Source organism: Micropterus dolomieu, linkage group LG09 (assembly GCF_021292245.1).
Source record: "Micropterus dolomieu isolate WLL.071019.BEF.003 ecotype Adirondacks linkage group LG09, ASM2129224v1, whole genome shotgun sequence".
In the NCBI taxonomy this organism is placed as follows: Eukaryota; Metazoa; Chordata; class Actinopteri; order Centrarchiformes; family Centrarchidae; genus Micropterus; species Micropterus dolomieu.
Window position 1 is genome coordinate 15,935,953 of NC_060158.1, and position 22,945 is coordinate 15,958,897.

The 22,945-nt window shown below is 40.1% G+C and overlaps 2 protein-coding genes and 1 non-coding gene across 6 annotated transcripts in view; 2 read left to right on the forward strand and 1 right to left on the reverse strand.

Annotated features, from left to right (window-relative positions):
* The first annotated feature begins 498 nt into the window (after positions 1-498).
* si:ch211-199g17.9 (uncharacterized protein LOC108180085 homolog) lies at positions 499-5,888 on the forward strand. 2 transcript variants are annotated; one of them, XM_046058226.1, is made up of 10 exons: positions 499-613; positions 1,315-1,359; positions 1,449-1,508; positions 3,127-3,201; positions 3,300-3,347; positions 3,534-3,588; positions 4,784-4,873; positions 4,956-5,019; positions 5,112-5,178; positions 5,315-5,888. In XM_046058226.1, exons 1-10 carry the CDS (start codon positions 598-600, stop codon positions 5,407-5,409), a joined length of 615 nt encoding a protein of 204 aa, XP_045914182.1. In that variant the 5' UTR covers positions 499-597; the 3' UTR covers positions 5,410-5,888. The 2 variants fall into 2 exon arrangements, with proteins under 2 accessions (XP_045914182.1, XP_045914183.1); XM_046058227.1 differs by lacking the exon at positions 499-613 and adding an exon at positions 651-683.
* On the forward strand, positions 2,849-2,980 carry LOC123977228. The gene has a single exon (XR_006826597.1). It is a non-coding gene; the product is annotated as a U8 small nucleolar RNA (small nucleolar RNA).
* A 38-nt stretch (positions 5,889-5,926) lies between the features above and the next one.
* The window catches only part of fam83hb (family with sequence similarity 83 member Hb), an 18,105-nt gene continuing 1,086 nt past the window's right edge, over positions 5,927-22,945 (reverse strand). Inside the window, exons 1-8 of one of the 3 annotated variants that reach the window (XM_046058222.1) lie at positions 20,722-21,018; positions 13,469-13,649; positions 13,000-13,332; positions 12,035-12,199; positions 11,758-11,882; positions 11,088-11,642; positions 8,595-10,947; positions 5,927-7,456 (exon numbers count right to left, since the gene is read on the reverse strand). In XM_046058222.1, coding sequence (XP_045914178.1) covers positions 7,436-7,456; positions 8,595-10,947; positions 11,088-11,642; positions 11,758-11,882; positions 12,035-12,199; positions 13,000-13,332; positions 13,469-13,591 — 3,675 coding nt within the window. In that variant the 5' untranslated portion in view covers positions 13,592-13,649; positions 20,722-21,018 and the 3' untranslated portion in view covers positions 5,927-7,435. Of the gene's footprint in view, positions 7,457-8,594; positions 10,948-11,087; positions 11,643-11,757; positions 11,883-12,034; positions 12,200-12,999; positions 13,333-13,468; positions 13,650-14,750; positions 14,770-20,721; positions 21,019-22,945 lie in introns of those variants that run through there. The other 2 variants (XM_046058225.1, XM_046058224.1) reach the window with 2 other exon arrangements.

A 22,945-nucleotide genomic window follows, 5' to 3' on the forward strand; every position in this document is an offset into this window, starting at 1 on the left:
TGGGTCACACTTCTTAACTAAAGTTTTGTTATGTCATATGTTTTTGTAAAAAAAAAACAATCAGCCAATTTAGCATGGTTGTTTTTTCCTTTTTAATAATGACATAAACCTCAAAAATCCAGCATCTAGCATGTTTAAGACACCTTGTTACATATTAGATTACATTAAAAAGAAAAATTTTGTTGAAAAAACAACACTAAATTAAGACCAGGATCAAGATGACAAGTATAATTTTGTTATATTGTGTGTTTTTTTAAATCCAGATTTAAATGTTGACATTTAAAATATATAGTGTAAGCTCAAGCCTGTGGTAGCTGAAGGGAAGTTATTATCATTCATTGTTGTATAATATAAAACATTCATGGACCTGCAATATTTCTTTCTTTCACTGGCGACAGAAAGTCAATGAAACCGTTTTCCAACCATCCACTTTTATCTACAACTACAACTTTTCTGCTATGAATGTGCTACTGTGGTGCACGCGCACACTTGATGTGTGGCGCCAAAAGTCGCGTTCCGTCCTCGTGCTCACGATAATAGTTAGGACTCTGGCGCTATAGCCATCTGGATAGTTAAGACTCCCCTGGCTGGATAAACATGAGCGAAACGGCAGGTCAGACGACGTGAATATATGTGGAACTATAACGTTAAGTCACCATAGTGGCTAATTTACACTGATCGCTGTAAGAAATATTTTAGATAACATTTAACTTACTGCATAACTTACATGGTAAGTTAGCATCTAAATTAGCCTCCAGTTACTGTTGGATCTGTAACTATTAGCTAAGGCTTGTAAATAAAATATGTTAACAGCTTTGTAATAATACAGTGGGTAAGTTACTTGTTCAGTGTCTTCCTTTATATCTGGCTAATCAACTATTACCGTTAATTAAATGTTAATCTATGTCATTTAGTTTTGAAAATAGTGTTAGCTAACCTAAATGTTATAGGTCAATGTTAGAATTAGCTAACATTAGCTAAAAACTAACCTAAGCAAACTACATTTTATTGGAGATTATGTTACATGTGATAGATACTGTAACTTACCAGTTATCAGCGTTACTATTTCAGTCTGAGCCAAAACCTGAAAATAGCTGAATAGCTGCTTGTTTTTTTGCAGAAAGTTCCTAAGTTAGCTTAGGCTAACGTTACTTTAACCAACCTAACTTTTAACCATGCAACCTTAACTTACGTTAGCAAGGCAAGCTTTTCATTGAGGTAGCTAACATTTGTATGTAGGCAAAGTGGAACATAATAGATGGTTAAGACAAAAACCCTTCACCTATCTAAAATGTCTGTTTATTTGCATAACAGGCTTAAACATTGATGACCTGGTTTTTTGTACACTGCTGAAAGAAGGTAAACTTACAAACTTACACAAAGCACAAACGAAACATATCTTGAAAACTATAAACAAGGCTGATAATATTTTCATGCCCTGTTGTCAGGTGGAGTGCATGAGCCCAAAGTTGAACAGTTGATGGGCAAATTGAGGAGGCTGCAACAAGGTTGTACTTGTTTTAAATTGTTATTAAATCAGATATTTTTAATTGTTATGTGTACATTGTTTTGATTACTTTAGAGATAAGTCTGTTTACATGGAAGGTAAAGCCCTTTTCAAATCCAATAGTGACATATAGGCGACAAATGGGAGATGGGATTTGTTTTACTAGTATGTCTATTCACCTCCACTTACTTTGTATATAGAAACGTTTTTCATCTTGCTAACATTTGAATTGAATTGGTACAAAAACAATGGCAGAAAGCTTCACATGAAGGATTGAACTGCATTGCTAATACTTTGCAGCAGTTTTGCTGTTTTAATATGTAAAATCATGATTATGGGATTTCAGAACATGGCCCTAAGGACATGCTTGTTTGCCTGGTTTTAAATTTGCAGGTGCCCCTGTAGGATAATAGTTTTTCACATTTTCAATCACCTGTGAACAGTTTGCAAAATTGGCACCAGTCAAATGCTAGTAAAATATGCAAATGTATGTGATATGAATTAATTAATTAATTTACTTCACTTAACAACCAAAAAAACAAAATAAAAAACAATAGTAATCTATTGAGAAGCTGGTATTTTTTGAACATTCACTAGCCATTTGGCCTGTGAACTAAAAAGTTAAATTTGCACCCTGCCTGTGAACCATTTTGGTCGAGCAAAATATCTGTTTGTCTTTCCGTCTTCGTGTTGAATTGCGCATTATCGAGCAGTCGTGCCGGTGTGGTATGGTCCATGGATAAATAAACGGTTTGTGCATGATTTATCAGTTGTATTAGGAGACCATTTATCTAATCAATATCAACCCTCTAATTATAACCCCTAAATCGCTATTCTGTAGAAGCCGACACGGATTACAACTGGTAGAACAGGATGTGAAGTAAACATCTAGACATTTCAGTCACTCTTCGTGAAGTAACACTTCCGCTTCCGCTGGTAAGTCGCGCTGACTTTTTCTTTTAATTACAAGAAAAACTGTTATAAATGAGCATGTGAACCACGCGTAGCATGTCCTAAAGAAGTAAGCTGTTCTTATAAAGTGAAAACGTTTCAACAACGAAGGTCTGAGATCGACAAAAAGCTTTGTGAATGTGCACCAATGAGAAGGCTGGTTTGCGCCGACCATATGCTAATGACCACGCGTTTCCTTTTAGATTTTAGAGAAAGTATAGCATTAACAATCAAAACCATCATAAATAAACACAGTAAGTAAAGTTTAAATAACAATACAGTTCACTACACGTAACAAATAAAAGTCGACCACCACCGCTGGTTCATGAAACCGTGAGTGAGACAGCTATACCTACCATACATATCCGTTTCTACAGTCAACGTAGGGTATCTTCAGTGAGGTACATCCTTACCTGTTACTCCTCTCAAGGAGTTTCAGATCATGATGAATGGAGAGTTATGAGATATGATTAATATCTCCATCTTGTAGGGAACAGCAACACCCTACAAGACCATTCTGACAAGTTTGTTTAAATAAATGTGTTCAGGCTCAAAAGCAACTGAAACGTTACTATCACAGCAATCTGTGTTACAGCGTAAACATAAGTTCTAAGAGTAATCACATCAATCATTTTCGTCTTTCAGTTAAGATTGTGTTTTATTTCAAGGTAAAAGAGCCCTGGAGGAGGAAATTAAGGAGATCAAATCAGTCAGCGACTCTTTGCAGCAAGAGTTGGAAACTTGTAAGACAAAAAAATCATCACTAATAATTTTATTTGATCCAAATGTTTAGTACGTTATCGTTTATTATTACTAGACATTGTTGTTGTTTTTTTTACAGTACAAACTGAAGCATATGAACTTGAAGGAATCCATAAAGAAAAAGAAGGCAAGTCTTATTCACAGTTTTACATGTGTAATTGATTATAGCCCAATAAGTATTAAGATTTGATGCCATGTAGTGTTAATGTTTTGGTTGACTGTGTCTGGAAACACATTTGTTATCTATTGTAAATACACTGAAAATAAGTATGAATAAGCTGATGTGCACAATTACTGTGATGTTTCCCTCCAGAGGTGTGCAGGAAGCTGCAGTTCCAGTGTGAGGAGTCTGAGCAGGACTGTGCCAGGTGAGTGCCGCACCATGTGGATAAAGAATACTATTAATTGTCTATATATCTCAGCTATAAGGAGCGTGCATGAGCGTTTAGCTGGATGTGATCTGTCAACATTTTTTTTTTTCTGTCTTCATATTGTGAGACCTCAATTGTGTGTTTGTGGTGTGTAACACCAGAGGGCAACAACTTATCATGGTAAAATCCTGGATGTTTTCCTGTAATAAATAGTTTGGTGTCAAACTGTACCTGTATTTTTTAGATCTACTATGAAATATTGATTTGTTTTCTTCAGTCCTGAGGTTGGCTGTGTCAATTAATCAATTGTCGTACTTATTGATTGAAATACTTTTGAAACCGTAATATAATAATATAATATATAATAATATCACTTTTTTAAATGGTACATTTTTATTCAGTGGCATATATTGACTAGTCACCTCCACCAAGATGGATAAAGATATTAAAATAACATATGTACCTATGTCTTACTCTACGTATTATTTAATTTGCTGTTTTTTGCAAAGCCCAAAGGAAGGTTTGTTGTTGTATCATCAAGGTTAATGAGTGTGTAGGATTCCCTCTTAACTATTTTGGACATCATGTTGGTGGCAGAAAAACACTTTTACATTTAAAAGACTTTTGAGTTTGATACCTCTGTCAACTGTTAACCTTTTTAGATTTATGCTTTTACATGTTGTTTGTGGTGTTTACTTTAATTGTTATATTCAATCTAATCCCTACGTGTAAGTATAATTATATATAAGTTATTTAATTTACAAGCACATTTTTATGTATGCGGTCATAGTGTGTGACTGATTGTACTATATACAGCATTCTTGTACATAGTTGTTATGCATTTTTGTGTACTTTTGTGTACTGTCACAGGATCATGTGATGATAGTATTTGGTATCCAGCATTACACGTGGCAGGTTTACATTGTTCTTTTTAGACTTGTTCTTAAAAGTCCATTACCTGGAGATCAACTCACGTCATCGTTTACTATATATACAGTAGGTTCAAATGTCAGAAGGCGGATTATGACACAGAGGTCTGTGGTGTAATCACTGAATAACACATGAAGTGATGATCATATTTAATACATGTTTCAAACTTTGCGCCAAGTCTACTGTACACACACTGTAATGTTAGGTGGACTTTTTTCAATGTTTATATCTTCTACTGAGTGAGCAATCGTGTGTTTTGCAGGCTGTTAAAGCAGAACAGGAAAAGTGACGAACTGCTGGAACAGTACAAATGTGAAATCCAGGAATTCAAGCTTAAACACCGGAAGCAGCGGTACCTATTAAACGTGCAATAATATATAACATATACGTTTATTTAGTCATAGATTTACTGGAGTCAGTCTTGTATTTTTCAGGATGAGGTTTGAAAACCAACTTTATCAACTGATAGAGCAGCATAAGAATCTGCACTCTGTCTTTGTAAGTTTGTCGCAATGAGTGGGACTTGAGAAAGATGATAATGTGTCTTGTTGGTATTTTTAATGATTCTTGTCTTTCAAATTGTTACTTAGACTCCAGAAAGGCTCCCAGATGAAATAGAGAGTGCTGTGACTACGAAAAGTCAGCTGTTATCAGCTGGTAAGTACCCCTAAAAAATTTTGCACATTCTTCAGCAAGCATGCATGCAGTAAAACATTTAGTTTTGAACATAGATGAATAAAGTGTTTTCCATTTCCAACCCCTGTTGTGTGGTCATGTTCTGTGATTCTTATAGAACAAATGAAGTTGGCTCAGCTGCACCGCCTCGCTGAAGAGCTAGAAGAGGTGAAGAAACAGAAGCAGACGGCTGCAGAGACTCAGGACGAGTGAAACTGCATGTTTGCAGGTAGTTTTAAAAAATCAGAGGTAATAGTTTGGGTCAGGTGAAAACCTTAAATCTCCCAAAGGTATGCTTCTGAATTGAATCAGTCCAAGGGTTGCAAACCTAAAACTTCAGTTAACCTCAAAATGAAATGAAAATAACCAGAATTTTAGTCACGACTTGTTCATCTATACCAGTGACATCCAAGTAAAATGTTAGACAAAACTGTGTTTATTCCCGTGTCCTTGGCACAAGTATTTGATGTTTTTATATTAATTGTTGTATAACCATAGGCCTGTCATCCAGTTTGTTGCTTGAATTTGTGCCAAATTTAATGTTTTAATGGAATATGAAATATTTTACAGTTTGTGACTGGTGTTTTTCAGATTGTCAGGTGCCAGTTGTAGTACCCTGTACGGTACTATGTTCATCTTACTTAAATATTGCGTATTGATATAATATAAAGGTGTTCATATATTTAAAAATATGAAGTGTTTGTTTAAGTGTTGTTTGAGTCTTGTGACATTGTTGTCAAATGGGTTTTATTTTATGAATCTTAAAGAGCCTAACACTACAACCATTCACTACAATATACACACATATTGTATACATGTGCACACAGCCACATTCAACTTCAGTTTTAAACAGATTTAATAAAAGACTTTTGCAGTATTTCAAATACGATGTAATACTATCTTAGGTTTAAAAATAAAAAAGAATACGTGCGTCTGATTTCCCACCAATTAATGCCAATTAGTTTTTACAGCCACGACCACATATTAATTAATAACACAAGGCACTTTGATAAGACAGTGAGGGTGATAATCTAATTTGTTACTTAGAATATCACCAAGCCATATTCATATAAATATGTACATTACAATCCCGCATAGAAAACAGCGTAACCCCTTAAGTGTCCAAAGAGCAATAGTTCTTCCAATCTTTTGATGAACTGTACAAATACACAATAAACACTAAACAGTTTGAGGCCCAGCTGAGCTGTCAAGCAGTCTGGGAACTGCACCATAGAACAATATCTTTGGCTTAATCGTGTTTACAGATCAACACAGGACTAAAGAGTCCCGCATAGGGCTTCGGCCTCAGAGGTTAGGTGACTTATTTAAGGACACATGACCTTGCTCCGGTACTACAAAAGGCAGCTATCCTTTTTCTCTTCCTTTCCTTTAGAGGTCCTCACTAATTTAAAAGTCTGGCAAGGAAGGAGAAACGGGTGGACGCTTTTATGTCTACTTTTTACAGTGATTCAGGGCAACTGTAAATACTTTATTTAAATTACTCAAGGCAAAGACTAGTACACTATTTTTAATGCCACTCCTCTGACCATAAAAGCTTGTAGGTCTCCTCTCTGAATTCAACCCTGAGAAATGGGTCCACGCCTTAATAGAAAGGTACATACTCTCTCTTGAGAGGGTAAAGTTCTCTACACTCTCTACTTTCTATGGAAGCTCTATTGCTGCCGCCTCAACGTTAGAAAACATACTTTCTCACTTTTTTGTCTCACTCTTCATTCTCTATAATCTCACAGACTTGCCCTTATATTTTCACCCTTCATCAATTCTGCATCTCATTCTGTTCCTCTTCATATTCTCAGCTTCGCTTTGTGGTTTGGGTTAATAACAGTCCTTCTAACCTTGGTAATGCCCTTGGTGGGCCATTGGCACACGGTGAATCCCAAAGGACACATTCTCCCCTACCCTTTTCTTTTTCGTGAAACATTAGCCCACAAAACCAGTATGCAAGTAGTGTCACTCTTCTTTCTCTCAGTCACCATATATGGTAACAGTAGTAGCAGGTCTTGGCATACAGGCACATTCCAAACTCAATGACTTAAGTTTGTTTTCAGCATTTTTATATATTCAAGTTTTATTACTTTTTGTGAAAATCCAGGAGAGGCTGCATCGTGGAGCCACAGAGGTACTTTGAATGTGTCAGTGGCACATATGGACAATGGGTCTTTTTGATCATCTTGCATAAATAGTTTCCATATAAAAGGTTGCTCCTCCATCTTTTTCGTTATCCCAGGTTATTCCCCATCTGTTAACAGAACAACAGGGATAACAGTGAATGCAACAGAGTATGAACACCAACCCATTTCCATCTGTCCTTTGTTTCCTTCACCTCTTTACTGTCAGTTTTCTGAGGCTTCAGCATACAGTACTAAGTACAATGTTCTGCTTATTATTATATATTTTAACCAGTATATCAACAAAGGTAAAACCAAATTCACTTCAATTGAAACAGAGTAAGTTGTACCAGACTTCTAGTGTCTCTATAAAACGAAAACATTAGCTTGTCCACCAAAATGTCTTTTCACAGCAATAAAACTTGCCCAAACACATTATAGTTTATATACATATAAAAGACTGTCCATTGTAAAAATGACTGAACATATTCTCAATTCATCAATTCATCAAAAATCTTGAAATACCTAAACATCAGTTTGGCCGGAGACAATTTAGAGGAGACATGCCACTCAATCACATTTTCAATACAACTCTATAAGGAAAGCCTTTAATGATCAATATGGCGGTCATCCTACCCCTCCCACTAGAAAGCCAGTCGTCTGCTTTTAACCGCCAAGCGGGAAACATATTTCAGCCAATTGTGTGGTTCCACTGACGTAAGGGTCTGTTTTACTTCTACTATGCATGCGTGGAAGTGGTGAAGGAGAACCGGTCGGGACAAACGCTTTTTAAACCTTATTTTGGGGCAAAGCTGTCAAACAGCGATTTTTATCAGATTTTAATGCTGATTTTATTCATGTAGTTTCTATGTCCCGGTGACCAGTGAAAGTGCAGATCTGGCTCCCCATTCATTTAGATAGGAGCCTGGTTAGTCCGAAATAGCTGCCCGGAGGCGTTGCCATGGTGGCGGCCAAGTGGCATGACATGCCTAAAAGGACTTTGGTCCGGCTCAAAGAGATTGTTTTTTCACATTATACTCTTACAACTGTACTATATGCTACTCACACAGGTTTACTGCATAATGCTGTATTGGATCAACTCAATACAGGATTTGGGCTTTATATTTTAAAGAGCTGGCTTTTTGTAATGTAATTTAAGTAATACATGTCGTTGCTACTTGTGTTGATTATATCTAACACTACTTTTGCTTTTGTTCATATCTCTTTCCCATCCACACTGAAAACATCACCCTTGCATTGAGAGACTACCTCAAAACGACTGTAGACCTTCTTCTCCTTCCTCAAACTCTCTATCCTCTTCAGCAATCCCTCCCGCTCCTGGACGCTGCCCTGCGGTCGCAGAAATCGATTCTTTTTGATAGAGTTCTGTCTCTCCAGCCCCTTCTCCCCAGCATCACTATCTCTGCCTCCTCCTGTTTCTTCTCGTTCTTGTCGGTTCTTCTGGCTGTTGGCTGAGATCTGCTCTAGAATGACTTTGGTGTCATCTCGTAGGTTGCTACTGAACAGAACAGAGCTGCCCGGGGCCTGGTATCGAGATGGGCCTGATGTGCCGGTTGATGTCTTGTGATTGGCTGCAGTTTGGTCGGTAGTGGTAGATCCTGTATCTTTAGCTGTTGAACTTTTGCTTGAATCTCCAGTGATCTCTATGACGGTGGTCATGCCCCTATCGTCTCCTGAAGACTTCTTGTCTTTATCCTTGGGCCCCAGGAATCCCTTTAGCCTCTGAGTCTGCTTCTTTAAGAAGTCAAGTGTCTTACCCTCACCCTTTCCCTCCCCAAGTGTGTTGATGGATGTATTAGATCCCATAACTTTTTGAAGTCCTTCCTTAATGTCATCACGAGGCAGAGTTGAAGAACTATGAGAGCGGCTCTTTTTCAGTTCACTCTTCTCTGCATCTGTAGCGTCTGTGGTCAGAGTCTCCTCACCACAAGAGATGCGACGAGGATTCAGTCCTTTGATCTTCAACGGGTCCCTCTTAAAGATCTTAGGTGAAGGAAGGGGCTTTAGAGACTTGAATATATCCTTCTTTTGACCCTCTGATGCACTCTCCTCTTTATGAGGTTGAGTTGTCTCTGAAGTCTTCAGGTAGCTCGCAGAAGGCTTGGCAGAGATTATGGGTGGTTTTGAGGAACTAATCGAAGGTCTGCGAGTGAGCTCTGCCAGTTTTGCAGAGATGTCTAGCTTCTTTGGTTCAGATTCTGCTGAACTAAGAGAGACAGTTCGGATCTTTGGAGTCGTCACAGTGTTTAGGGGGGGTTTATCAGAAAGGTCTGGCTTTTTTTCAGCAGGCTCCGGGTCTTTTAGCGATGACTCTGTCCCCACATTTGAGGTTTTTCTCTTGGCAGCCAGCTCTTTGAAATACTGTAGTCGACTGGCTGGGTCATTCATGTTCAGAGATGATAATGTCGTAACTTCAGATTTCTCGACAGTTGGTGTCGGCTTTACCTCTTCATTAGTTTTCTCAGGCCCCTCTTTTGCTTTTATCTCATCTGTCAATCGAATCTCCATTTTCTCTTGCTGTGGCTCTTCCTCCCTCTTTTTTTCTTCTTTCTCATTCTCATTCTCATTCTCCCTTTCTTTCTCCTTATCTGTTTCCTCAGCCTTCTTTCTCCACTCAAAAGGCTCCCGAGACCTCCTCTTTTCTAGGATCTGGGCCACAATTGAGGAGGTGCGTATTGAGTCTAACTCCTCTTCTTCCTCTGTGGCTGGTTTTAAGCCCAGGCTACTACTGTGTATCTCTGCCTTGGAAGATGAGAAAATAAGCGAAGAACGCAGACGAGAGCTACGCTGGAGGAGTGGGTTAACACGTGAGCGGAATGATTCATGTTTGGACCGGAGGAGATCTGGAGCCTCTTTCATCTCCACATCCACACCCACCTCCCTTGCTGCACCCCGCTCTGGCTCACTCTCCCTTTCCTTCGCCGTCTCCCTCTCAACCGACAGAAGCAGATCCTTGGTTGTTGTTGGGGCAGAGTCTTTACTGTTGCTCTCAGGTAAGATGGGCTTTCCAAAGCGTGGTCTCAGGATATCTGGTCTGGGTTTGGGGGGAACATTCGGTGGCTCTTTAATTCCAAAGTGGGGAGCTGAACTTTCAGTCGCAGTTAGGTGCTGAGATGCAGGAGGATCTTCAAATGTATCAGGCCCTATAGGTTGAGTCAGACCTTCTTCTCCACTGTCCTCATAAGCGCTAAGATAGGAGTGAATTCGCCAACTCCTCAGGCCTTGCCTAGCATCATCATCTTGATCATGCGCTTCCTCAGATTGTTTGGGAAACTGTTTCTTCTCTGGTGGGTGGGGCTGCGTAGGTGAGGTGTGACAGGCATACGCCTGCCCTATGGTTGGCCTCTTATGGGAGGAACCTCCTCCATACCTCCCAGCTAATGGAGGTGCCAGATACCCCTCAGGTGCCCTCAAGTCCTCAGATGAAAAGTAATCTCGGCCATAGTTTCCAGGTGGAGGCTCCAGATCTGAGCGATAGCTTGAGTCTGAATACTGGTCAATGGAGAGGTTTGGAGGACAACCTCGAAGTCTGTCGTAGTGTCCGTGGCCAGAACCTGGCCCAGGCCCTTCAGTGTAGTAATGGCTACTTTGGGTCTGCTCCCTGTGAAGAAAATTCAATGGTTCTTATTTATTTGATTATAAATTCATTGCTATGTGTAAAGACATGTGCTCACATAAGATGGTCATACGTGTGATGGTTCTGAATACTTATGTTGCAGGTATTATTAAAGGGTTAACTACCTGTGGAAGTCTGTCTCGTTCAGATTATTCATGACTCTGTGCTTCATGTATTGCCTTGAAGATGTGTAGTTTTCCTGGGTTCCCTCTGCATAGCTGTGCCGCTTGAAGCCACTGGAACTCATATCCATCTGCCTAGAAACTATGGACCTTCCCTGCTCCAGGAACGACTGCTGCAGACGAAACTGCTGCTGGGAATATTTACCAATTGTAATTCCTGCCCCAGGTTCAATGGTGTGACGAAATGGGTCGTTCCTCCGGAAAGGAAGTGCAAGATTACCAGAGTCTCCATAGGGGAAGGCAGAGGGAGTCTCAGGCTGCCTGCGGTAACCTATGGGATTACGCAAAGACTGGGTCCTTTTAAAACCCAACTGGCTGCTGAAGTAACTGCTGGTGCTGCTGGTGTCAGAGACAGCAAGTGCTCCGTTGGATGGTCCAATGACTAGAGGCTCTGACTGAGCAAAGAGAATTCGAAACTCTTCATCAAAGGTGGCAACAAGCTCCCCGAGAAAGAGGTGGGCGATGCAGCGATGGATCTTTTCATAGGACCACATGAAACTATAAGAAAATAAAACAGTGGAGGTAATTGAAGTATTTGCATTTACAGAATGAATGGCAGTTGTCTGTCTTGGCAATTTGATGAACTTATAATAAACAGCATTAAAGGACCCACCTGTAGTTGCCACTGAGTACTGCCCTGCAGTCAGTCAGTAGGAAACGATCTTTCACCTGCCCTTTAAATGATTTCCCTGTCCGGGAATAATAGGTTATTCCTACCACAGTCCTGACACGCATCATCTGTAAAACAAAAATTTAAAAAATGTTATGGACATGTGCAAGCCTAAGTGGAAATTATATGTTATAAATAATTAAATAACCTGATAAATGCCACAGGATTGCCAACTGTTAGCCCACGCATTTGAGAAAATGTGATGAAAAGGCAAACTCACAGGAACTAAGTCCAAGTTGACTTTGCAGTTGATGACCATAGAGACAAAGTTATGGACTTCCAGCTCATCCAGTAGAATGTAAACAGGAACGTGGCGTGCTGCTGCATCCAAGAGGTCAGCAAAAATGTCAACATCTGTGAACTTGTCCATCACCACAGCAATAACCTGGAGCAGAAGAGAAAAACCTAATGTAAGTAGGATTAATAGTTTATTTACTATAGATACTATGAAAAATGTTATATTGAATTAAGATATTGCAAACACCACAATGAACACTTCTCAACCAAATAACATAATGTACATTTAACTGCACTCAGTGTATCAGCAATATAATGTCTGAATCTGTCTATAATGTTTGCGAATCTGTCTTCTGCTTGCATGTTGAAACACTTACTTTATGCCTGAACACAGGAGAGTCACACTTGTAACTGTTGTGACAATAAATGAGACATATACTCTCTAAACACAGACAGAAATGGAGGACACCCCACCACACCAACAGGTTTGACTGCTTGTGATATTTGGCACGTATCCTTCATGTTAATTACATTTTTAATTTTGCGTAAGGCCAACAAGAAAGAAATTCATCTGAAAGGGAGTGGTGGCAACGTTGGCAGTGGCAGATAAAAAGTAAGATTAAAGTAACAATGAGATAGCGTAACCCACACATGCACTACTCACTTGCAATCCTTTATCTTAACCTCTTTTAAAGTGATAACATACAGTGCATGCAGAGAGAGAAGGAGGATACTCAGGTAAGAAATTGTGTATATCATTGTGTGAAAAAGTAGTGAATGTGCATAGAAACAAAAACATGTAACATATTTGTAGCTGGACACACCATGAATTTATGAACACGGAATACTTTGATCTCATCTTCAGATGCCATTCTTTCGCTGTTGAAAGCAAACCAGATATGCAAGTGTAAGACATCTCCCAGATTCCTATCACATCCTTTCACTTACTTGGCATGCATTCTTGATAAGTCTCCTGGCCTGCTCCTTGATGCTTGGCATGTCTGGTTCGGAGGGGTTGACAAGAGTGGTGACCTCTGTGGGACCCATGAAGCTGTGCTGCGCCAGGGGCCAGCCCAGGTCCAGCCCTGGGGCAGGCACGTCGGACTGCATTGGCCAGTAGGTGTCTGAGGAGCCATCAGCCTCTAGACCTCCCTCATGATATGCCAGCTCTGGGAAGCTGGAGGTCTGGTTGGGAGCCTGGATTGTTGACTTGATATATTCAATTTCTTGCTGTGCCAGAAAATTGACCACATCTGCAGTCTGGAGGAACTCACAGTAGCCCTGGTGTGACAGAAGACACACCCAAATTCGTTACATCAACAAACAAAAAAAATGTATACATATATTTAAAGTATTTAAAATAACTATTAATTCCAAGCACACAAATAAAAATTAAAAAACAAAACTGAAGTGTTACCTGGGTGTCATTTTCTATCAGAGCATCTATAGCTAGACGGTACTCCTCACGGTAATGTGGTGCCAGATAGTTTGGGTCAAGGGGGTTTTCACCAATTGATGAAGTCTGAGATCGGTGTGGCATGGTTGCAGATGGGTGGGGTCAAAGGTTAGGGCTCAGGGGTGAGAAGAGGAATTTGAACCTGTGTAGAAAGAAAGTGCACAGAGAAATAAGTTTGATAATAAAAAAAAAGTGAAGCACAATGCTAATTCAACCAAATATTCCTTAGGGTGATCACAGTATAAAAGCTTAGTGTCAGGCTATACACCCAGACAGATTACCCATAACCTCTTACACAAAGCAGGTTTTGATGCCAAGTCAAAGCCTGTTCAGTTAGTTAAACAAGTACATTTTTTCATTAACACCTTTAGAAATATTTTCCTTCCCAGACAAGGGCCACGTTTCTAAGTTTCCAAGGCAAATTATTGTAGTAAAGGAGAGAAAGATTATTAAGTTGTGTTTCATGTATCTTAATGCGAGGTTGACGGTTAGTATAACAACCATCAACAACAATAAGGAGCAATACAAATAGATCATTGATACCTTACTAGGGCAAAAAATGGAGACTTTCATTACTCATTGTACATCATCAGGGGCATCTTATCATATTATCTGTCTTCTGTAGTACACTGTAGACATGACTTAGTTTTCGTTAATGGCATCACACACCCTGCTTTATTGCTTGTTTGATGTAATGTTAGAGTAGTATTTAGCAACGAAATAGCACCGATGATTAAATGAAATTCAATCTGGCTTGTGAGAAAACTGTACATAAAGGTAAGAACAATGAAAAACAACAGGATGTGGAAAATACAATGGGAGTAAGAAAGACGAGTCAAGTGAGAGAAAAGGGCAAGGCAGTTTTATTTGTATAGCACATTTCAACAACAGGGCAATTCAAAGTGCTTTACATAAAACATAAAAAGGGAGGTGTAAGTGAGAGGTGGGAAAGGTATGAAGAGGTAGACAGCTTCTCTCATATCTCTGCTCAGTAAACTTTCCAGGATGGTGCGTCATGCTTCGTGTTGCTACTTGGATCCTGAGCAATCTGTCAACCATTACACACACATTGATTTAGAAGAGCACGGTCTGTAAGCTAATAGCTCTGCCATGACTTGAATTCAGTTAAACACAATTAAAGGTAGTGAAAGGAACATTGTTACATAACAATTTGTGAATGTGCACATGCTCAAATCAGAAAGAGTGTGGAAAAGTAAAGGATTCTCTTCGCAGATCCACAGACCTTAAGAGCCAAGTTCAACATTATTCACATAATTTTATATGTGAATAAATTGATTCATTAGATACTTCACCAATTCTCTCATTCCCAGCCCAAAAGAGACAATAAGCCACCACTGAAAAAATAAGATAGACAGAAGACAACTAAATCGTACAAACAACAAAACACAACAAGAAAGGATATAATAATAGGTAGGGCTGCAGCTGATGGTTATTTTCCATATCGGTTCATCAGCAGATTATTTTCACGATGAATCAGTTATTCATTTGGTATTTAAAATGTCACAAACAGTAAAAAATGCCACAAATCACAATTTCCTTAAGCCCAAAGGTGATGCGATCAAATAGCCTGTTTTGTCCAACACTTTAAACCCTAAAGATACTGAGTTCACTATTAGTAAGAAAATACAAAAGCATAAAATTCTTACAATTGAGAAGCTGAAACAGGGAAAAGTCTGTCTGTTGAAAATGTACTCAAATGACTAGTGGATTATCAAAATGTTGATGATTCATATTGAGTTAATTAACAAGTAGTTTATACTAGGCCTACACAATTAATCTAATAGCCTCTCGCATGTGCCCCTAAAAACTGATAAGCCTACCTGCAATGAGAATAAATATTTATGAGCAGTGTGCTAGTAACATTTAAGACAACAACCCACCGTAACCCCCCTCCCCACCCCGCCGCTAATCGCTCCAAACCTAGTCTGACTCGCCACCAGAGCAGCGACAGAAATGCCGGTGCTCCGGTCGCTCTGTGACAGAGAGACGTCGTCGACAGCTGAAGCGGTAGGACAGAAAAAAACAGGGAGAAGATAAAGACGGTTTGAGTTTGTCTCACTGGCCGTTAATATTCACTGTATCAGTGCATTTAGCTGTTAAACATGTTCAACTTTTCACAGAGCCGACGTGCTCGTCAGTCACTTTTCGTCAACCGACCATTCACAGCCTGGATGGAGCGGGACATTAAATAAAGTTTGATGTGCTACAGCAAATCATTAAATGTTGAACAACATGATTATTGACAAGTTAGTACTTAGCATTAAGAAATTAGAGTAGTGTAGAGCCTTTTGTTTGCACAAGGATTAAATCAATAAGAACAACCCACAGAAATTTAACAGCTGTAACTGTGATATAAAATTCGACTAGTGGTAAAATAGTATACTATTATATGAAATTATAATGAATGTAGTATATTATTGTTATACTAATAGTATACTATTAACTAAACATTATACTCTTTGTTTAATACACTCGTGTACAGTTCATCCTCCAGGTTGTGGATAGAGACTCTGCATTAGGGACATTGAGCCAGTGTGCCAATATTTGCTGCTTCTAGCCGCCTCCTCCGTAGAGCAACACGCTCCTGTTGATCTGTTTTACATCTGTTTTACTAGTTATTGTTATAAATATTGTTTAACTTTGTTCAAGTTGAGAAATACACATTTCAAAATGTCAGTGTTTCAGATATTCCTTGTTAATTAAGACTCATAGTACCATTTGTTCCAATATCATCAAATCGCCATTGCAAATCGCAATATTGATCAAAGTAATGGCAATATGACTTTTTCTCCAAATCGTGCAGCCCTAGTTTATAATAACACAAGTTGGTTCAATCTACTTTGGCCATCATTATTTGGCATCTGTTAATTATTTTGTGATGTACTGTAGCGGCATTCAAAAGATAGACTGACACTGTCACTGTTTGGCATTAGATGAAGGAAGAGAGAAAGAGGATGAATACTTGTGACAAAAGGTCCCAGGCTGGATTCCAACCCACAACATAGTTATGTGTTATGCACTATCGACTGAGCCAACCAGGACACCCCCCCCACCCCACCTCATTGATATTTGATGTGGTCCTGACAGCTGCATACTGGATGGGTCATCTGATGGTGGAGATGTGGGTTAACAACCACTCAATAGTTCAAGTATCTAAAGTAAGCTTTGGTAAATCTCAAGAATATACATGGCTTCCCTTTGCACATTACAGCTTGTGGTCAAAACAGGAAGTGTTTTTGACTGTGTGGATGTATCACCATGGAAATGTACAGTCTTGGTTGAACTATGGTTGATTGACAGTCTGGGTACATGCTCAGGGTGTGTGTGTAACCTGGGGTCTGAGTGGCAGCATGAGTAGGTCTTCTGTTAGTTTGTACCTGCTTTAGAAGTGGTTGTGACGTGTTTTCTGTAAACTTTTACGTACTCTTTAGAAATCGGTGGTGATAGCAGAGGGCCTAAGTCCTAACCCGCAGTCAATGGGAGAAGCCGATTTACTCAGAGGGTGAGTCACCGGGTAGCACAGCCTGGCCTGGCCTGCAGATAACTTGCAACAAGCTGCTCAGTGGTGATTCATCTGTTGGAAAATGGCTGACATCCTGTTTCCTTACTACTTTCTAGCCATAGAATTTAGGACTTTGCGGTGTACAGTTCCCTTTTAAAAGTTCCACGGCGGGTAGGGAGGCATGATAGGTGCGCATACTGCTTGCACTAAATAATTTCACTCCTGCAAAGTTTCTGAAATTGAAGAATCACACATACTTTGGTCTGTTTTGTTCTTGATTCTAAAGAAATCTAGCAGCCGAGGGCTTGATCTGTATTCAAGTGAAATGTGCTGAGGCAGCAGTGAAGCACCTGAAGTCACAGCCAACAACCATGAACTGAAAGATGCACACCTGCCTGTGCTCGTTGTAATGTTTAAACCTCAGAAAAGCCATGCACGACTTGTGTGGCAACACAACAACAGCCAAAACAACACTGCAAGTGTTTTCAAATTATGAAATAGTTAGTACTGCTGTTACTGTCTTTCCTTTACAAAAATAATGAGGGCAGCAACTAATAATCATTTTCATTATTGAATGATCTTTGATTAATTGTTTACTCCAAAAATAAAAAATAAACAAGTGAAGATTGCCCATGACAGTTTCCCAAAGCTCACTGCGATGCATTTAAGTTGCTTGTTCTGTCTGACCGACAGTCCAAAACCCAAAGATATTCAGTTTACTATCTAAACTGAAGGTCGTGTTCAGCATTTTTACTTGAAAAATTAATTGACAGAATTGTTGATGATTATACTCCACCTTAGAGGAACAAGGCGGATCTGTGCAAATCAACCCTGAGGTGAATATGAGCTCAGTGGGTGACTCAAGAGCACAGAAGCACTAAAGAGAGCCTGGGGGTTTCTTATTCACCCTCCTGACCTCTGGCGCTCTGCAGAATGAAGCAACAGAAGAAGAAGAACGTTAGAAGCATGACAGACTTTCTGCACCTCACCTTGCTAACATGGTATTCAAACAAATGCTGCTCCTTTGTTTGTTGTTATAGCAACAGATAGTGATACATGATTTCACTCTCTTTTCTCTCTCTCTGTTCCTCGCTCAGTGATAAAGCTTTCTGTTGCACACGAGGATGAGCCTGCCCTAAATGCACAATTAACAAAGCCAGTTTGAAACACTAAACCACCGCAGGGTAGGCAGGCGGCAACTGACTGCAGCTCTTTGAGGCTGACAAACCAAATATTCAGATGTGCCCAATGTTTGTTCTGCATTCCTGCATGAACATTGCCACGAGAAGAGGGAGCGAAAGAGTAAGTGAAGAGCTGACAGAGATAAAATTATATCTGTCTCAACATGTGAACATAGAAATAAGCCTGAGGAGACACAAACTATCATGTACAAACTCCCCCCAAAAATATTTCCACTCTCTTTCTGTTTTCTCTCAGACATGCATCCGAACACACCTCACTAAACAAACACTAATTGATCCGGCATACCTCTCTGGTGGATTCATTTTGTGTGATATAATTCGGAGTGAATGGAGTAAGAAAACAATTCTTGAAAACAGGTTTGGAGAGATGAGCCAGTAATCTTTAGATGCTCCTGTCAAGACCTTTCAAAGCCACTTTCATCAGACACACAAACAGAACACCACTTGTCTGTCTCTCTGTAGCTACATCATCACAAGTCAGCCAGACTGTTGAAAGCCACAAAAAAAAATTAAAAAACACAGCTGAAGGTCGCGTGAATGTATACTTTATGTGAAAACCCATAACCTTCAGCAGTGATACTCAACTTACAGACCATTTTGCAATTCACAATAAAAAAAATTGATTCCCACTGGAAATTATTTTGCTTGTGTATACAATCAGTAAATGTATTATACTGTCCCTTGGCTGTTACTTGGGAAGTTCCATATTAGCCTAACAGCAATCTGTGCAGTGCGCAGAAGAGGTGATACTTGATTCCTGCGAAAAGTTCATGTATACCTGACCCACACGGAGAAGTCTGCCCTCGTGCCTTTCTGCCATCTGCCGGTGTTTTTATCAATGAAGTCCGGTGGCTTCAACAAGAGCACTATAGTCACTGTTTCTGGTTAAACAAAAACAAGAAATAAGCACTTTAGCGGACGTACTTTGACGGAGCGCAATTGCCTGCAAGGATTACATTGCAGTCCTGTTTCACTGTTGCCGACTGCAGCGCACTCGCTCAGCACTGGACCAGTTTCAAAAAATGCTGTCCCAATTAGTCACATAGACACAAAAGCATGGGAAAATAAGGTCCAGGTTGAAAAATACATAAATTACCATTTAACATTGTGAAACAGACAGTTTGGTTATGTTTAGGCACCAAAACTACTTGGTTAAGTTTAGGAAAAGATGCTTTTGGGTGACTTTGTCACTGGCCCCTGGAAACCTGTCATTTTGAAAAAGTGGCCCCTGGTCAAAGCAAGTTGAGTACCCCTGGCCTACAGAATACGCATTTCTAAATGTATTTTACGCAGCAGCACTGCTAGAAAAACAGGTCCTCTGAGGTCCTCGCCCATCTGTTCCAACTGCCTTAATGTCTGCGGTCATCTCAAGTGGAAAACCCAACAATAAAAGCATAAAAAAATTTCTACGTTGCTTCCACTCCCCCAAAAGCACACTATTGCTCATACATGAATTATAACACCTATACAAGTAGACAATGACCCCTTGTAACACATACAATGCAAACAAAGCTGTGAATGGGATGGAGCCTCGGCCATATGGCTAGTGTGACAAGATGGGATCTAAAATAAGAAGCATACAAGCACAGACACACCACAAAGAAGCTGGCACTACAAACTTTTCCCCATCAAATTACAACCACATGTTGGACTATTCCTTTCCAATGACTCACTTTGAATGAAAGGAGGAAAAGTTTGTGAAGGTGAGGATTAAATCAATATGTTGCTTGTTTGGGTGAAAGCTGCCAAATGAATTGAATCTGTGCATGTGTGTGTGTGTTTGTGTGTGTGTGTGTGTGTGTGTGTTTGCAATACTATCAGAGCCTATAGATTGAAGTCTGTAGGAGGAAGGTGTTAGGTGTCTTCGTTGCGCAACTGACAAGGCTGTATGATTACAAGGCAAAGACTCTGTATTATCTCACCATTTATCTCTAAATTAGAGGGATCTCGAGGCCTAATGAAAGATCTGAAATGCATGCATGGCATTGTACAACCAAGGCATAAGACGTGCTTGTAAAAGTGTCTCTGCTTTTTCAAGACTTATTTATACCTTCCAACCGTACATTACAGTACAGTACAGTACAAGAAGTACCTATATTCTCATTCCTGAAAGTGTTCAAAGGATTGGAGATAGAGCAGCACAGTTTTTCAGTGCCACCCAACGCAGAGCCTTCTGTGTACTTGGACTATAACAACAGTACTGTTCAGGTTTTGCAATACACAGCAGCTACCTGGATGATAAATCCCCTATAAACTTCACGCTACCAGCATTTCACTTTTTGTATTCCACCCACATTAATGGAGCAATGAAAAGAACAGACATAAGTAAGATACAGTTATTGGATATATTATACCAGGAAGATTTCATTATAACAGAATAAAACAGGATAGGCCTATAATAGATTTTAATAGAGCACAGGACAGAATAGAGTAGAATAGTATACCTTTATTACATATAGATAATAAAAACAAGACGGAATAGAACTTACCCTCTGTACAAATAGTTCTTTTGTCCCAGTTTCGCCTGTTTCCACTCCGTACCTCCCAACTTCGCGGCTGACCTTGTCTGTTTTCTAAGTACCGACGGGTACCGCTCGCCTGCTTCACTTCGGTGCGTCACATTCCTCAGATCGGGCAACAACTCCACCCAAACCCCCGGTGTACACCCTCCAGTGTCGAGCAGCTAAGACAGGCCAGGCGAACACGGACTCCAGGGCCCGTGCTGAGCGCTTTACTGGGCGGTTTGAGAACCTCCAGAGCCGCCGCCTCTTCGGCACAGGGCAGCGCGGTGAATGAGGAAGAAGCGGGCAACTCCTGTTAGGCAGGGCTTTCCCACCGGTGTGACTCCGCCTCCCAAATCCGTTGATAACTGGGACCACAAGACCATTGGAAGTTCACTGCTACTGGCATATTTCAAAAGTACTGGCCTTTATGCCATGGTTGCTCATTTTATGTTGAGGATGTTTCTAAATACTTTTATCCAAAACTCATACAACCTTTGGGGTTTTTTTGTATGTGCCAATTTGGCCAACCGCCAGCCTTGTTCTCATACATCTACTCACTATTTCACCCTTCTTGCACCGCATCTTTACACTGTTTTTGTCTTGTCTTTGCTCTCATTTTGTTTTGTCTTGCTACTTTATGTTGACTGCATTGAACTTCTTAGCCTACATATTAAATGTAGCACCATTAGCCCAAGAGAAACAAAATGTCATCCCTACTCTTGGCTTGTAGGCTACTGTGTATTGATAGATTTATGAAAGAAGACATTTAGCACAGTATTCCTCATTCAAATGAAAAATCCCAATCAATAAAACACACTTCACTTCTTAATTCAATACACTCAGCTTTGCTGCTGTTGCCTGACATTGTCTGGCTATTAGCTTATGGTGGCTATTCTTAGTTAACTACAGTGTTGTAACTAACTTCAGTGTTTCAGTTTGCTGACTTGGCTCGTCTCTTTTTGGTGCAACTACATTTTAGTGTTTACATTTTTTTTACTTACAAAACAAAGCATACAGTGGCCCGTTTTTAGCATAAGTTAGGCTCTGTTTCCTTGGAGAACATGTTTCTTACTGAAACACTATGTAAATGAGTCAGCTGCTGTTTTTCTTTATACCAAAACACGAGTCAGCAGATGTCAACAGTTCCCTTTTCCCTGCTGCAGGCCAGTTGGCTCCGTTCCTTCTTCTGTCAAATCGGCTGGATTCGGGAAAGTTGTTTTACTAAAGGTACAGTGTAGATAAAGTAACCATACTCAGATCCAGTGACATTAGTCTCATGGGATATCCCCATGTAGGCCTACATATATGCTATAAACCAGCATTTGTAGGTGAAAGTCGATCTAGCAGTGCACAGTAGGCCGAAAGGTGAATGAGTATTATGTTAACTGAGCTGTTTTCTTTTTGTCTGAATGTACTTTTCACTACTTCTCTCTTTTTGATTCTCAGTCATTCACCTGTGCTCAAATACACCAGCAACCATGACATTAAAACAAGGTGTAATACAGATACATCCATACGCCGCTGTGTGTGCACTTTATATGGGCCGCACTTTGTCCTGGAACATGTCTATCTGACAGAACACACCTTGTTTCGTGGCCCTCTGATAGCAACGCACTTGAGTAGGACTGTGTGTTCAGTCCTGCTCCTAAGGGTGTGCCTTCTGCTGGAATGTCTGAGCACCAAGTCTTAGTAAGCTGTTATACACTTGCACTGTAGGAGCCATATTTCTGAGCTCTCACTTAGCCCGTTTACAGTTCATTCAAATGTGCAACTGTCCGCATGCCAGAAGTATTAAACAAGAGTTTGCACATAGCTGTGTGAGTGCTTACCAGCCCGTGACAGTGTGCAATGTGTGTAAAACAATATTTAATGAAAGAAGTATGAGTGCCAAGAGAGAAAGTAACCCAGGTATCTGCTTACATGAACAACCTCTGATAACAAACACTAGCAGGTATACAGGAGCTGAAACTTGGGGTGCGGCTGCTGCAAGGAATGTGCTCAAGGCATCTGACCACACCCAACGTCTGTCTCTCTATCTCTCTCTGTCTTACTCCACCTCCCTCTGCCTCCCTCTCCCCATCCTCCTCCCTCTCTGAGTCACCTGGCAGCCATTGAACAGGTACACAGGTTCAGGCAGAGTCTCAGCAGCAGCTAAATCCTGGCCTGAATCTCAACATGCCTGGCAGAGGAATCTGCGTCATCTGGGACT